Raw genomic sequence first — 16,576 nt, forward strand, 5'->3', positions numbered from 1 at the left:
CCACTTGCCCTTTTCCAACAGGCTTCCTAAAAACTGTTGTCAACAGTTTAACAAGCTCGGTTCTACTTTCTGTATATGCATGTTGCTGTCAAGAGTCAGTGCTGATACTGTATTGAAGCACGTTTCTGTATTGACGAAGCTGGTGTATGGTTGTTTCACAGTATCTAGCTGTACTATTTATTTTATTAAGCTGCTTGAAAGTAAAGTTTCTCTGACAAGGTAGCAGTAGAACAGTTGTAGCATAAAGGTGATACAAGATATTCTGTGTGAGAGAAGTATACTTCATTCACTAAATCTGGCAGAAAAGATACAACAGCTTGCTGTAGGCAGCACTTCTGAAATAAGAACACCTCTCAAGGAAGCTTTTAAAAATATCTTTCTATAAAACTTCTTGAGCAGCATACACAAGATACACTCAAGTTTATAAAAACACTGGCACTCAAAGGTTTTTCCCTTCTCAGCGTGCATGGAGGTTTTGGTTCCCTGTTTAACCATAACAGGCTTCCAGCACATCTTTACTTTTGAGAAAGTAACTTAATTCTGTAAAGTATGGATAATAGTACTTTCGTATACCGTAGATGTAGAGAGACTTGACGCTACAGAAATCTTCTAAAACAACTGTAATGTAATGTAGAACTCTGTATGCAACAGTATTTTGTGAGTTCCATGTTCAGAATCATGGAAGTTTAGAACAAAATTATCTACCAGTGTTCTTGTTTTGCATGTTGAAACTTAAAAGCTTTCATTTTATGGTCCTACTCTGTAAACTAGCAACTGCTTTTCCAGTAAGAACTTATTCATATGTCTTGTAAAGTGCAGGTGTCAAGTTGCATAAAGCAAACTTGCCGTGCTGTACTTGGACATGCTGTATATGCAAAATCTAGTAGGAGTTCACTTGCATTGTCTCAACAGAATCTCTCTTGTTTCAGGATACTCACCAGCTAAAACTACTTAAGACGTTAGAAGGTCATGCGTATGGTGTCTCTTATATTGCTTGGAGTCCAGATGACAACTATCTTGTTGCCTGTGGCCCAGATGATTGTTCTGAGCTTTGGCTCTGGAATGTACAAGTAAGTGATGACTAAGAGTGGAAAACCAAAACTTTGTGGTCAGCCTACCACTTTTGTTTCAGTATTTAAACACATTAAGCATGAAGGACGTCACTACTACAAACTTGTTGTACAAAGGTGTGATTGCGTAAAGAAGAGAGACTGATCTTTTTTCCCCTAATTTGAAAAACAGACTATGGCAAGTCTACAAATTCAGTATTCAGTTTGTACAGAACTGAAGTTAAAGCTCAAGTCTAAGCGTCCAGGAGCATCCAGCAATTCTAGTGTACTGGTTACTGATCGTTCTGAGAAGGGATGGTGTAAATCCGTAGGACCTTAAAGAGCAACTGAAGAGATGAACAGAGTAAATTAATCAAGAGAAACATAGGGCAGAATTGTCACGTAAGGAGAGCAATGGCTCATTGAAGATTTTGATAAGTAGCAGAAGTAAAAGATACAAGTCATTTTTATTTTATGTAACACTCACAGTGATGTTGGTGGAAGGTTCACAGAGGCTTAAATTTATGATTTCAGAACTTTTGTCTTTCAGTGAGACACTAGGCTATTTAGCCACTTCCTCCATGAGTTTGAAACCCCTTTTCTGCTACTGATTTTATTTTTTATAATGGGCACTTGAGTTGATATAAAAACTTCCCTTGCCTCGGTTGTGGGTTATATAGTCTTTCTTTTGCTGTCTTGGACTCCAAACTAATTTAGTTTTCTAAAACAAAAATGTTTCCTTCTTTTCACCCTCGGAATACTTTTCTTCTGTTTAACTGGTTAAATTGGCTCAGTGAAGGGCACTAGAGCTGGCACAAAGGAATAGAGAGAAGCCCCTACTGTTTTGACAGTGGTAAGGCATTTACTGGGTCTTTGTTGTGTGAAACAGTAGTGTTATAAACTGGGTGAAAGCTAAATTTAGCACTGAGAGCTCCAGCTCAGGGAGGAAAATGTTCTAAATACTCTGATACTCCAACTTTTTGCTAAAATGTATTTTGTCATCTCCATTTCCTCTTGGTTGTCTCCTGCTACTTTGCTTTCCATGTTTGTTTTCATTTCATATTGCTCATCTCTTCTGTGTTCTTCCAACTTCTTTTAATTCCTCTCTTTACTCATAATCTTCCAGTTGTCTGACACACTGACTATTCCATCTCTCCTGATTTCAGGGACAAAAGAAATTGTCCCAAATCAAGTCCAGGGTTACTGGAGATGCTGAAGTAGTTCTGCCTTTTTATTGCATTATTCATAGGTTTGTGTTGCTTCTTAATAAACTCTTTGAAATAATGCACTTCAAACAGTATGCATGTCAAGTAAAATTACCAATGCCTTTTGGGGAAAGAGTTCTGGTATAAGGCCTTGCTGCCTTTGTTTATTTTCCAGACTGGGGAGCTGAGGACAAAGATGAGCCAATCTCACGAAGACAGTTTAACAAGCGTGGCCTGGAATCCTGATGGGAAGCGTTTTGTAACAGGAGGTCAGCGTGGACAGTTCTATCAGTGTGTAAGTTCTCTGCATCTGTCCCATTGAAAACAAAGCAAGAAGTGAAAGTTTTGTCACAGTCAAATCTGAGGTTCATGGGTTTTTTGTGTGTGTACACTAAAGCTTCTGATCCTTTGTAATTCGAGAAGCAACACAATAACGCTAGTATTTCAGCAGCACTTCTTGTTTTATGTAGCAGTTAGAAGGGTTCAAGCATCTTCTGTAGGGGATTCCTCTGCCTAAAGGAGGGTTTGTAGGCTGGGAATTTTTTCCTTAGCTGCTCTAAAAATACACTAATGAAAAGTAGTGCCTTTGTCTGCAAATGTTTTTTCCACAGTTTTTTTTACTATGTCTATCTTAATTTTTGCATGCTGTCTTTGCTTAGTGTAAACAGAAATTTGAAACCCTCATTACTTCCCTAGTGTTGATTTTGGGTGGTGGTCCAGTGCCTCACCCTGCTCTTGATTATTTGTTAGCTGAATTGGTGCCCAGAATAATAGTGCAGTATGCAAACCTCACTCACTGTGAAGGTGAGCTCTGTGACATGATGTCAATTGCACGTGTAACGCACAAGAAAATAAGTGACAAAAGGGATTCTCAGCTTTCCAGAACAGATACCTACAAAAGCTCTTGGTTGAGACAACCAAGTTCTAATTCACTAAGTCCGCTCTTTTTTACGGGGCAAGATTGCTTTCTGTAGTAACTGTCTGAACAGAAGGTGAAAAAGACTTGTTTCAAATTTCTGAGGAGTTGTGACACTAATAGTGGTTGGTTTTGTTTTTGTTTTTCCTCTCTTCTGATCAGGATTTAGATGGTAATCTCCTTGACTCCTGGGAAGGGGTGAGAGTACAATGCCTTTGGTGCTTGAGTGATGGGAAAACTGTTCTAGCATCGGACACACACCAGCGAATTCGGGGTTATAACTTTGAGGATCTTACAGACAGGAACATGTAACTACCTCTTTCTTTGATTATTTTTTTTTTTTTTTTAACTCCTGGTTCTTGGTGTCAGAAGAAGATTGAGGAAGGGTTTGTGGGGCAGGATGGAAAATAAGATACTAAAATGCTCTCAGTATTAAAAGAAGATAATAACATGGGACAAGAATTAGTGAGTTACAGTTGCAGCAAGAAGCATTAGATCGAGTATTAAAAATAACTTCATAAGCACTGGAGTAGGTTTCTAGGGGATGTTTTGACATTTCTGTCATCAGGAGTTGTCTACATCTTGATTCTTGGCATATTTTAGTAGATCCTGCCTTGAAGTTAGGAGTTGGATTTGAGGTCTGAAGTCGCTTTTGGTCTTGGGATTTGTCATAAGCATAAGCAAACTATCGCAGACCTGGCTTACACTGACATATAGAGACATACTTAATTTTAAGTTCAGTACTGTCTTTTCCTGATAATATTGCAGAGACGGAACATGTCTTTTGTCTTGGTGTTACGTCATTGTTTGGTCAAGTGTACTCTTAACACCGATGTGTCTTACCTTTTCAGAGTACAAGAAGATCACCCTATTATGTCGTTTACTATTTCAAAAAATGGCCGTTTAGCTTTGTTAAATGTAGCAACTCAGGTGAGTTGGTGATGATAAATGGAAATGCAAATAAATCTGCTTGTAACTGCTGCCTGGTTTTAAGTATTTTGATGCAAATTGGAATGTTTGCTACTAACCAGTTGTATTTCATGTAATATGAAGGCCTTAATATTTCTAAGTATAGCATGGCATTCTCTGACAAAAAGCAATCATTCTTGAGACTGTTTGGGTTTTTTGACTGATTTATAGTCAAGAGTTTCATACTATGAAATATGTACTATTAAATGTTAATATCTAGCCATTGCATTGAGAAGCCAGGTACAGCAAGAATTGTGACAGGTTGACGTGTCTGGGGGTGTGAGAGTTAGATTTTATTTATTTATTTCTACTTTTGGAACCTTGGGTAAGAATAGGAGCTTTCAGAACAGAAGGAACCACAGACTGGAAGTTTAACCTAGTAATTTGGTATATCTTTACTCTTTTGAGCCTAGTAACAGTACTGAAGTTGGCTAAAGTAATGTACTTTCATGTTTAATTTTTTTTTGGTAGTGCTTCAAAAGAATGCAATGAATAATGTTTAATGATAAAATAACATTCTTTATACTTCTTATTCCCAGGGAGTTCACTTATGGGACTTACAAGACAGAGTTTTAGTGAGAAAGTATCAAGGTGTTACACAAGGATTTTACACAATTCACTCATGTTTTGGAGGTCATAATGAAGATTTCATTGCAAGTGGCAGCGAAGGTAACATCATTCCCCTTTGTGCAGAAAACTGGAACGCTGTATCCTTCCTGTACTTACTTTTATAATGTTGTTAGCAACTGTCATCTATAAAAGCAAGCAACTGGTTCGTTAAATAAGTTGGAGGAGTACTGAGGTTGTGGCATACTTCAAGAAATAATTGTGTGCTAGCTAAAAGAATCTTTTGAGAGGATGGTAGTCGTAGAAAGTGTTAGTGACTCTTTTTTGTGTTGCTCCTCTAGAGGTAAACACCTGCTCAGTTTTAATTAGAAGTGGGTGGGGTGTTCTTGAGGCTTTTGTTTTGTGGTATGGTACTTAGGCTTATGGTTTGAATCAAAAAATACTTCTGGGGAGTAACAGCTTCATTTGCCTGTTGAAGATATATGTGTGGTGAGGTTATTTTAATTTCAGTAGAGTCATCTTAATTACAGACAGGGTAGTCTCAAATTAAGCAGTTGTTGACAGAGTCTGGTAGGGTTTCTTAGTGATCAAAGGTTTTGTGGTATGTTTTTATTCAACTGTGTGGCAAGAATAAAAATTAGTTAAAGGTTTATATCTTGAATTGGTGCAGTTGTGTCACTGATGTAGTGCCATCACCTCCCACGGAGGTCACTTAAGATTCAAGCCTATGTAGGGCTAAGAATTATCATAGAATTATGTAGGTTGGAAGGGACCTTTAAGATCATTGAGTCCAACCATTAACCTAACACTGCCAAAACCACCACTAAATCATGTCTCTAGACACCACATCTACCTGTCTTTTAAATACCTCCAGGGATGGTGATTCCACCACTTCCCTGGGCAGCCTGTTCCAATGTTTGATAACCCTTGCTGTGAAGAAACTCTTCCTAATATCCACCCTAAACCTCTGCTGGCACATCTTGAGGCTGTTTCCTCTTGTCCTATCGCATGTTAGTTGGTAGAAGAGACCAATGACCCCCACCTCTATACAACCTCCTTTCAGGTAGTTGTGGAGACCGATAAGGTCTCCCCTCAGCCTCCTTTTCTCCAGACTAAATGACCCCAGTTCCCTCAGCTGCTTCTTACAAGACTTGTGCTATAGACCCCTCACCAGCTTTGTTGCCCTTCTCTGGACATGCTCCAGCACTCTCTTGTAGTGAGGGGCCCAAAACTGAAGGCAAAATTTGAGGTGTGTCCTCATTGGCGCAGAGTACAGGGGGGATGATCACTTCCCTAGTCCTGCTGGCCACACTATTCCTGATACAGGCCAGGATGCTGTTGGCCGCCTTGGCCACCTGGGCACACTGCTGGCTCATATTCAGCCAGCTGTTGACCAATACCCCCAGGTCCTTTTCCACTGGGCAGCTTCCGAGCCACTCTTCCCCAAGCCTGTAGTGCTGCATGGGGTTGTTGTGACCCAAGTGCAGGACCAGGCACTTGGCCTTGTTGAACCAATACACTTGGAATATGTAAGCAATCGCTGTTAGTACTATGTAACTCACAGCTGTTAGGAAATAAGGTTTGCCAGGACATTTACTACTATGCTTTTCTGGAACGTACCACATATATCTAAAACAAAAACGAAATTTTACCCTCTGACCAGACCCAGTAGAATATGACTGAAGGACAGAACCTCCAGTCTTCCAATCCAGTGTAAACATCTTCATGGTTGAACAAGGTTCTTGGTTTAGGACCCGAGTACCTGAAAGTTCAAGATTTGTTTTGAGCCATACTGATGTGTGTGTGTTTTGTAGATACTACAGTGCACCAGTCCCTTTTTTTCCCCTACTTATTTATTCTTATTTTCATTGTCTAAAAACTACTGAGTGGTAGTTGAAACTGGTGGCACTCTGTTTAGACTTGGACTGTCTGAAGTTGTTGCTTCTTTGCACTGAATTGTTGCAAATGTTGCTACTGAGAAAGTAGCCACAACAAACAAGCAAACAAACCAAAAATAACAGATCATGTTGTCATAGCCTTTTTTAAACAAGTAATGGATTGATTACATTGTCATAACCTCTTGATGTATGTTGTCAGCTAGGTAGGCTTTTTTCTAACACTTCCATCACTAGGAAGAAAATGGAGGTCTCTTTCTGAGAGGGGAAATTGACTGCTGCCTTAATCTAGTGAACTTGTTTTTTCCAAAACAAAATACAGGCATTCTGACAAGCACCAAAATACTGGTTTGTGTTTAGGTTTTGATTCTCCCAGACAGATCCTTTTGTGTCCAGTGTTTAACGAGAGAGTGAATTGTGTTGTTTGATGAATAGCATGGATATGTAGTCTCTTGAAATCATAAGTGGAATGTAAACACAACCAGAACACTTGCATCAATACAAGTGTTTATATAAAGGTGGTATACTCAAATGAGCTGATTCAGCAGAAGACAATTGAGTTATCACGTGGTTCCATGATGATATCCTAGGAGGTAGGTGAGAGAGAAAGTTTGTTGTTTTTTTTTTTTTTAAGGGCTTGGGAGGAGGAATAGAGGAAGATTGGTTGGCTTGCTAAGGCTTCAGAATGACATCTGCATTAAACCATTTCAAATAGATTACAGTACTTTCATTTGATATGCTAGACCTAAATACTAGGCTTTTGTGTAATGCTAGTAATATACACTTGTTCAATTTGCATAGATCTGTTTGGAATATTCCGAAAACATTCTTAGAGAAGTCAACCCACAGGCTTGTTAAATGCTGCTAGTCTACAGTTGGAAAAAAAAATGAACCACCTTTAGTCATTTATTCTTAAAAATGGTTGGTTATAAAGCAGTAACGCTTCTCTAAAAATCGCAGCGGAGTGTTTGACCAGTTTGCTATTGTATTTCTAGCAGGTTGCTAGAAGTAATTAAAAGCTCCATATCACAAAATAAGATCTGTAGGGTTGTCTATTGCATCTACTTCAATATGTACAAACTTCATATCTTTGAATGCCACACAAGAATTAATTGCTGTCAAAGACAGTAGTAGCTCACAACTTGAGACAGCTTTTTTGTTGTCTCTCATTTGCTGTGTTTGCACTTTCATTGGAATGTTTTAGGTCTTTAGTATCAAGATGTATTTAATAAACGATAGTGATCTTATCTAGTACTCATCAACAGGTGGTGCTTGTAAATAAGTACTTATGACTTCATATTTACAGATTAGTACATGCATTATAATTGTTTGAGGGGGGAAAAAAATAGCCTGCAAGACTTCCTTTTCAATAAGATTACAACTCCATATCTTTAATTTAAGAGTAGCTTGGTTTCTTTCTTTAGCCATGTATTGGCTTATTTGCATTGTAGTCAAATATTTTTCTTCAAATACCAAGCATAGTAGACTTCTGAGTATTAAAAGGGAATCTGCCTTTTGGTGGAAAAGCTTTACCTATATTCTCATCACTTTTATAAGAAAAATTTTGTTACTGTTGCATGTTCAACAGATGGGGGGTTTAGACATGGGTTTTGCAACATAAGCTCTCAGCAACTAAAAAAATCCATTTGTGTGGAAGTGCTATTTGATGTGACAAATTGTTGCAGAATGATGTTTCTCATGATGTTTTTTTAAATGCATATTTTATTTAGATCACAAAGTATATATTTGGCACAAGCGTAGCGAGCTGCCAATTGCGGAGCTGACAGGGCACACACGTACTGTTAATTGTGTGAGCTGGAACCCGCAGATTCCATCCATGATGGCCAGCGCCTCTGATGATGGCACTGTAAGAATATGGGGACCAGCGCCTTTCGTAGACAACCAGGATATTGAAGGTAAAAAAACCGTGTGTGTTCTCTAATCACTAAAAGCTTACATCAAAGGCAGTGGGCTTGGTGGATTTTCTTTACCATAAATAGGATAGAAAAATGCTTTTAACTCTTGGGTTAGAATCATTACACTTACTAAAAAAAGTTACTGTTGTGTTTTTTTTTTATGTATGGCTGTTGATTTTTATCTAAGATATTTATGTTTGTGGAATAAAAATGAAGCAACTTGTATTTCCATAACATATTTCTGACATGGCCCTATAGAAAACTGTAGTGTCACTAAGACCTCAGGATTATATTAACTTATTTATGTAGAATTCTTAAAAATCTTGCCTCCAATGCTTGAGGTTTAATAACATACAATGTTAACATTTAAAGAACACATTCTGACCACACTGCAAATTGAATAATGGTATTACAGTGCTTACAAAAGGAATCTCTAGAGTCTGGCGAGTGTAGTTTCCCACTGTAAAATCTGTTCCACAATTGATTCTTTCCTAACCATCAGCAATCATCTGTGTCCGGGAGAGAGACACAATACAACAGGACCTTGTGGATACTAGGTGTGGACACAAGTTCAAGGGGAATCCAGACAAAGTAATCAAAGAGAAATCCATTGAGTGCTACTAGATAAGTAAACATCTCTAGTTCAGAATGTCCCTTAGGTGAAAACGGCTGAAAGTTGGAAGGATATTAGGAGGAAGAATTACCTCCTCTCCCTGCTCCTGTGCTTTCTGACGCATCTGCTTCTGGTCTTGGACTAGGTGGACCAGCCTGGCCAATCTCCTGCTTGTAACACCTTGAATACACCCATAAGGACTCAGAGCCTACCCTCCAGTTGGTTTTACTCATGGTTTTGTTTGTTTGTTTTCTCGAGTTAGCTGCTTGCTCGCTCTTTCATAGTTCCTCCAGAAAATGAGCTAGTAAACGCCATAAAAATCAAAACAATAGAAAATGGATTTCTCACAGCAGTGCTTCCACAAGAGGTGTAGCTGCATGGAGTAATACCTAACAACTTAGGAATCTTAAATGGATGACAGACAGCTTTGTAATTAGCACACTTCCCTGGAACTGGAATGCAAATGTGTGTTACTTCTTTTTGGAAGAGATGCTTTTTGTGTACCAACACCTAACATGCTAAATTAATCTCTAAAATAATATGATAATGATATCTAAAATAAGTAAGTTTTAGCATGGGATTTAGTTCCAGTACAAGATCCATTAACTAATGTGTTATGTAAATACACTGTATTAATGACCTTATAATAGACATACTAACTATTGATAAGATCTTTAAGGTGTGATTTCTTTCTCTTATGTTTTTGTTTTTGCTCAGAGGAATGCAGTAGCATGGATAGTTGATGGCGAATTTGGAGCAGACGACTTCAGTTTAACTTAATTAGTCGTATTTTAAATGGCTTGGGATTTGGTGCAAACAAACATGATTGATAGCTGGACAGACATGCTCGTCATGAAAAAGAACCATTTCTGAAGCCCGGTTGGGGCCAAACATTTACCACCTTGCTTCATAGTAACCAGTCGAGATGAAGCACGTCGTTAGAACGTTGTTGGACACCGTGTTGAAATTACCCCCCCATCGGTTGTGAAGAACTGTGCTACATTCAGGCTAACCATTGAACTCAATATATATATTTTTCCCTCCTGCCTTTTTGTCTGGCAGGCTACTGTTCTTGTTGCTCTTCTGTGTAATGAAGTTTAAATGCTTGTTTGGAACACTTTATTTAACAGTTTAGAAGGCTTGATAGAAAGAGTGCTTTAGTCTGAAGAGTATACATTGGATAGGAAAGTATTTCCTTCTCTTGTTTCTCAAGTCTCTCTCCGCCTTACTTAGCTTGAGATCTTTGCAGCTTGGTTCATGGATTCTAGCCTTGCCCGTTGCGCAGTATATATAAATTGAGATGATAAACCAATGAACTATGTCAAAAGCACTCTCAGTATCACATTTGACAAAAAGTTTTGTACTTTTCACATAGCTCGTTGCCCTGCAAAGGGGTTAACAGCACAATTTTTTAAAAATAAATTATTTATAGGATTAAAATGACTTCATTTGTATACATTTGGAATTAAAACAATGCAAGAAGTGTCGTGAAACACAGTATCACTGATGCTTTTCTGGAGTGTCTTGAGACCCAATCAAAAGCAGTGGCTGGAAGGAGTTTTACATAGGCAGGGGAGCTTGTTTTAGGAGGAGAAACTCTGTCCATCTTTACAGATACTTAGAAAAAAAGCATTCAGAGTGCACCACCAGACTAAGAGTTTAAACAAGACAAGGTCTTTTTGTTTTTTAACTACATCAATATATGCAACAATGCTGGTAAAAGGTAGACTACACCTCAAGGAAGAATCTGTTGAATCCTTTCTTCACAAAGTCAACATTTTGTAAAAGTAATTAACATACAGATCATAATTAAACACTTGTATTACGATGGAAGTTTTTCTTTGTGTGATAAACAAGGTGTATAGATTTTCTTTTTGAGAACATACTTTTAAGTTTGCACATTTAAATCTCTCTTCCAGACCTTGTTGCGAGTTGGTGCTGTGAACATCTTGACACATCTAGGAATAGTTCCACTAATATCCCATGTCAAGAAAAGAGAAGGACATTTATAATTTAAGTATTTATTCTTTTTGATGTAAACAGATGGCCTGGCATCTCTGTGCTTCTGCACTACACACAAGTTCATTATGGGATGGCACTGGATTCCCTTTTGCCACCTTGGTTGGAAAGGTAGCGTTGGTACTGCTGTGAAGTAAAGAGGGAGCAGGGAAAGGCATGCCACCAAGAACTGATGTGAACAGAAGTGTGGACTTCATCCTTTAGTGAGATAATGATCCAGTGTCCTTATTAGTCATGTGAGGAAGAAGGGTGGGGGAAAGTTTGCCGGAGTTCCTGGGAAGAGAAGTGTAGCCACTTTGATGAATGGGAATGTGGTGTTTAACATAAACAGTCCCTTTTTTCTTTCCCAGACAAAGTGAAGCTTAGCAGGTTAGATTTTTTTTTTTTTTTTTTTTTTTTTTTTTTTTGGATTCCAGCCATCCGTTGGTGGGGTTTCTTTTTCTTGCCTTGTGTGTAAACTTAATTCTGATACTTTGGTTAAGACTAGCCCTGAATCTGACATACTCCTCTTCTAGTACCTCCAAATGAAGTAGGAACTTAACATTCTTATTGTCAATCTAGTACATTTGTCTTAAGGTGAATTTCTGTGATAGCAATTGCTGTTCCACAGTACTGGAAATACATGTGTAAACTTAAGACTACAAACCAGTTCCTTCTTCCATTGGCTAGTTCTAGAGGAAGCTGGCTGTTTCTCTTCCTAGTTCAAACAGTGTAAGATTAGTCAGTCTTGTTCCTGGGGCATCAGTGTTGCAGGGAAACACAAGTTCCTAAGGTCAAATTTGAGTAAGCTAAACCTTTGGGTTTAACTAAAAAATGAGTACCTAAATTGTAAACAGTGTTTTATATGTTCAAAACATGGTATAATTCATAAGCAATGCCAGTATGTGAATCTTCAGAAGTTACTCTAGTATTGTCTTACTCTGGAACTTACATTTTCAAACAAAACATTATTTAGGGAGAGTAAGGAGAATAATCCTGGTTTTGATGTTTCTTAACAAAGTCTCATACAATGGTCTGGCGCTACTTGCTTACCTCGTATTCGTGGGACTTCTAGTGGGAACTTGAGGCAGGTGGTGAAGGCTGGATCAAATCTCAAGTTTAAAGTCTCATATGCACTTCAACAGGCATTTTTAATGTGGTGGCCATATCTAAACAAAGTGAGACTCCTCACCTGGTACAGGCTGTGTGGGAGTGTGCATGGGCTGATGCCTACTTTCGACTGCAATGTGTTATAATTAGAAATTTAAACGTACTACTTTTTGCCAAAATACTGCCCCTCCATTTTGGGGTCTTTTGGACTTGGTTTGTACCTCTCAAATACAATTTGGATATTTAAAAGCAGAGTTGGGGAGAAGCACGTGTTCTCATCTTCGCTTCGGTGTTGTGCTGCAACTGTGCAATGTAAAGGAAAGCTCTGTATAGTTGGCACTGTTTGCAGTGTCTCAGTAACAGCATGTTGCATAGCTGTCTGCTTCTTGCTGGTGATGAGCAGACATGAAAGAAAGGTGAGAGTAACTTTCCTTTACCCCCACTACTTGGTCCCATAGTAAACTGACATTATAGATCTCGCGGCCATTCCGACCTGTAGACTGAAGAGGAACTAAAACGCTTTCTAACATGTTACATATTCACAGTATGTGAATTGAAAAGTACCAATACTTTTTGTGCACAGACTATAAAATGAGACTATGGCGGGGGGGACACAACAAATAAATTTGCTCATTTGCAACATGTTGATTTCCATGTGCTTAAAAATGTTCATAGGCTGGATTCTAAGGCTGGAACAAGTACACACCCACAATAAATCACTGTATTTCTAGGCAACAGACCTATGGTTTTAGAGAGGAAAATACTGTAAGTGTGTACTCCTTTTGTGACTTTTCTCTGGTCGGCTTTTGGCTTAAAATGTTCACAGTAGCCCCAGGTTATTGTCGAGGCAGATCTTTAAAAAAAAAAATATGCTGAAGAATTTTATTATCTGAATGTTCTTTAGCTGTTCAGGTAAGTAATTTTCAAGGCACAGTAGAGCATAAAAGGGGAAATGCTAGATCTGTCCTTGTTTTGGAGGGGAGGGTAGTGGGGGGGAAATGACACCTTTGTTTTAAATTCCCTCTGTGTTTTCTGAAGTTCTCCAACTTTAAAGTTAACTTCTTTTTATGATTAGAGCAAAGATTCAAGCTAGAAATCTATCCCGATCTTGCCAGTTACCTCTCAACTTGGCTTCAAACAGGTAATGTTTCACAAATCTCAGTATGTGCTTGGGAGTTTGTGTCTAGTTGTATAATTTTACACTGCTAAATGATACTCCCACCCAAAATCAGTTTTGAAGGCTTCCTGAGCAGGAAACCAGGACTCATACAATTAGCCGTAGTTTGAGGGGAGATATTGTAGACCCAAATGGGGAGGGAGGTAGAGAAAGAAGAATGAACGTAAAAAGCAGGATTCACTGACCAACAGACAAACTACTGTAACTCAAGGAGGAGGAAAAATGCACTTTCAATAGTTTGTCCATATTTTTAGCTACAAAATACACTTCTAATTTTTTTTCTTGAGACAACTATTAAGAGGAACACCCATCCCATAAATGGCTAATCCTCCTTTTGACCTCCTCTGGTCTTTTCCACATTGGCTTGAGTCCATTTTCAGCTGCCATACTGAATTTTGAAAACTGCTACTTTTAACGATGTTTAGAAAGAAAGAAAGGAAGGAAAAAAAAAAAATCATTAACTCTGACACTTTTTTAAACAGGGTGGACTTAATTGAAGTGTGCAGTGTTGAACTACTGCTGCAGTAGCTGCCTCTAGTTGTTGAAATAAACTGTAGACAAGTTTTCTGTCTATGAATCCAGATAATCTGGATTCAATAAAACGTCTGTGAGAGTGTTCCTCCCATCTGGTATGAATGTGCGTGTGCATGTGTTCCATGAACAGACAGAGAACCAAATGTTCTAGGTACTTGTCATGTTTTATTGCATACTTTAAGTCGTGTGTATGTGAAGTGTCCTTTGACCAGAAGGTTTTGGTTAATATCAGTATATTTTTATAAATTTGAAATTCATTGTGCCCCATCTTTTTTCTTAAACATTTTTCATTGTTAAGGGTATATGTGCTAGATTTGAATCTTTAACATTTTTAGGCACAGATGGAAAAAGTTATTGGCTCCTTGAAAACATATGGGACAAAATGGATCCTCAAAGCATGTATGTACTTACAAACCAAGCTGTAGAGATCAAGAAAAGAACTTTATTGTTGATCTCAAGATTTCTAAATTGTCAAGATTTATATGGAGTTGTGGTGGAACTAGTTAACACTTAGAGCTTTTGGTATGTAATGACTATTTGCTATGGACTGATATTAAATGTTTCAAAGGATTGCGTTCTTAAACTTTCTGGATTTTTGTTACTCTCCTCGGATTATATTAAGTAGTTAAAAATTTCTTTGCTATATTACATTAAAAACATAAGAACTTTGGGTCTCGTATTTATTTTCACTTGTTTTACTAATTATTTACAGAACACCGTTTTAACTTTTTTATTTTATAAATGTGTAGTATTTTAAACATATCTTTAAAAATTGTTCAATTGGAACTACATTAACTTCTGATTTGTTTTTATTAGGATTTTTAAAAAAAAAAAATACACTTTTTCCATGTTGGTGCACAGCACTTAACAGAAATGTTTGTATTCCCTTTCTTTCAATTCAATAAACAGAATAAATAACTGGAATGAATAGTTCTTAGTTTCCCTAACTTCACTTATATGACTGACTTGGATGTTAATTTCTTGATCATTAATTATAGGTTTCTTCCATATTTGTAGTATTTCAGTTTCTCACTAGGAAAATCAATTTGTGGCAGTTTAGCTGAAGAATAATTCACTCAGCGTAGTGTGCAGGCTTTCCAGTTTTTGACATTTGGCTCTAATCTACCTCCTGCTTGTGTTTTCCCTGTACACAGAGCAGTTGACTTGCCTGTGTCCCGTCCTGTGCTTTGCTAACTTGTTGAACGTCTACTCCCTTGAGGCTCCATGAAAGCCTCGATTCCTTAATACTGGAGCTTGCTTGTATACCAGACACAGGTTGCTTTAGGTGGTTGGTGGGTTTTATTGGTTTTTTGGTACTTCGTATTAAGAAGGTGCTCCTAAAGTACCCGCATCTCCTCCTTGGACTTCTCTTAAAACTGGAGATCACAGACCTCCAGGCTCCTATCTGAAATCGACCTAAGCTGCTTTTGTGGCTGAGAGCTCTTGAAGCTGCTTCTCGCCTGTTGCCTCTGTTCCCTCCAACTAATGCTGTGTTCTTGTCCCTCGTCCCTGTGCCTTGAAACAGAACCTCATCTTTGTTCTGTGTTTTAGGCATTTATATTCAACTCCACAGAGCTAATGTTCTGTTAAATAAAAAGCTGTGTCTAAATTTGCCCTCCCCTTCCTGGATCTTTTCCAAACTCAAACCTTTTGCTGTCCACTTTTTTTTTTTTTTTTTTAATTCTTTGAGCTTCTATATTGATTAGAAAAGGTCTTTACTTTCTCTAGTATCACCTTTGTATTCTTTGTTGTTCCCCCCCCCCCTTACACTTTAAGCAGTGTATAGATAATTATGGCTGCAAACAGAAGGGGCATGCTCATTCCTTTCCACGTGCTGCTTTGTGCCACTTCCCTTGGGTACCAGGATTTGCAGGAGGGTTGTTAGATGGCAGACCTGCTTCAGCTGTAAATGCTCCACACAGCAGATGAAGGAAGCCAGTTTTTTTGGCTGGGTTTGTTACTGTGCTTCATCTGCTGTCCTAGATCTGCCTTTAACTGGTAAGAAGAATGCAAGAGAAACAGCTATGTGATTTCTATAGAACTATGAAATTTCAGCACATACAAGATTTATAATTAATTGTAATTTTAAAAAAAAAAAAAACCTTCAGATTATTTAAAAGAAAATACATAAGGAACCTGTAGTAGATGAGCATTTCATAAGTGGCTTAACTCCAAACGCTGCCTGAGGTGTAGGGTGCTTCTCCAGGGCGACAGTTTCTGGTTTACTCTCCCCTTGCCCGTTGGGCTGCACTCGCTGTGCTGCCCGATGCAGCCCTCTGCTCTCCTGCACGGGTTGCACATGTGTAGGCTACTGACTTCCTACAGAAAGAGGGCAGTCCCAGTTGCCTCCTCGCTTTAAAAGGCCTATAATGCTCTGAAGAGTAACTACTGAAGTTTGTATGCCTCTAATGTTTCTGCCAAAGATAAGGTGGTTAATATACTGATAACTGCACGGTGGTCCACGTAGCCCAATTTTTTTCTGCCACCACCTCCAATCTCATCATTACCATAATATCCTTAAAGGCAAAAATGGTCTTTTCTTTTGTACAAAATCCTAGAGAGCATCTTGTGAGAAGAATTAGATTAAAGCTATGTCAATACCGAACAGATAAAAGATTGGCTTTTAT

At 38.2% G+C, this 16,576-nt stretch overlaps 1 protein-coding gene across 5 annotated transcripts in view; it reads left to right on the forward strand.

Moving 5' to 3' along the window:
• Nucleotides 1-10,958, forward strand: part of WDR26 (WD repeat domain 26) — a 30,145-nt gene extending 19,187 nt beyond the window's left edge. For 3 of the 5 annotated variants that reach the window (XM_082480271.1, XM_082480269.1, XM_082480272.1), the window contains 8 exons: nt 930-1,070; nt 2,430-2,549; nt 3,333-3,478; nt 4,022-4,100; nt 4,679-4,808; nt 8,332-8,517; nt 9,276-9,348; nt 9,848-10,958. In XM_082480271.1, coding sequence (XP_082336397.1) covers nt 930-1,070; nt 2,430-2,549; nt 3,333-3,478; nt 4,022-4,100; nt 4,679-4,808; nt 8,332-8,517; nt 9,276-9,307 — 834 coding nt within the window. In that variant the 3' untranslated portion in view covers nt 9,308-9,348; nt 9,848-10,958. The remainder of the gene's footprint in view (nt 1-929; nt 1,071-2,429; nt 2,550-3,332; nt 3,479-4,021; nt 4,101-4,678; nt 4,809-8,331; nt 8,518-9,275; nt 9,349-9,847) is intronic. The other 2 variants (XM_082480268.1, XM_082480270.1) reach the window with 1 other exon arrangement.
• Nucleotides 10,959-16,576: the final 5,618 nt, after the last annotated feature.

This window comes from Vanellus vanellus (assembly GCF_965231255.1).
Source record: "Vanellus vanellus genome assembly, chromosome: 3".
Taxonomy (NCBI): domain Eukaryota; kingdom Metazoa; phylum Chordata; class Aves; order Charadriiformes; family Charadriidae; genus Vanellus; species Vanellus vanellus.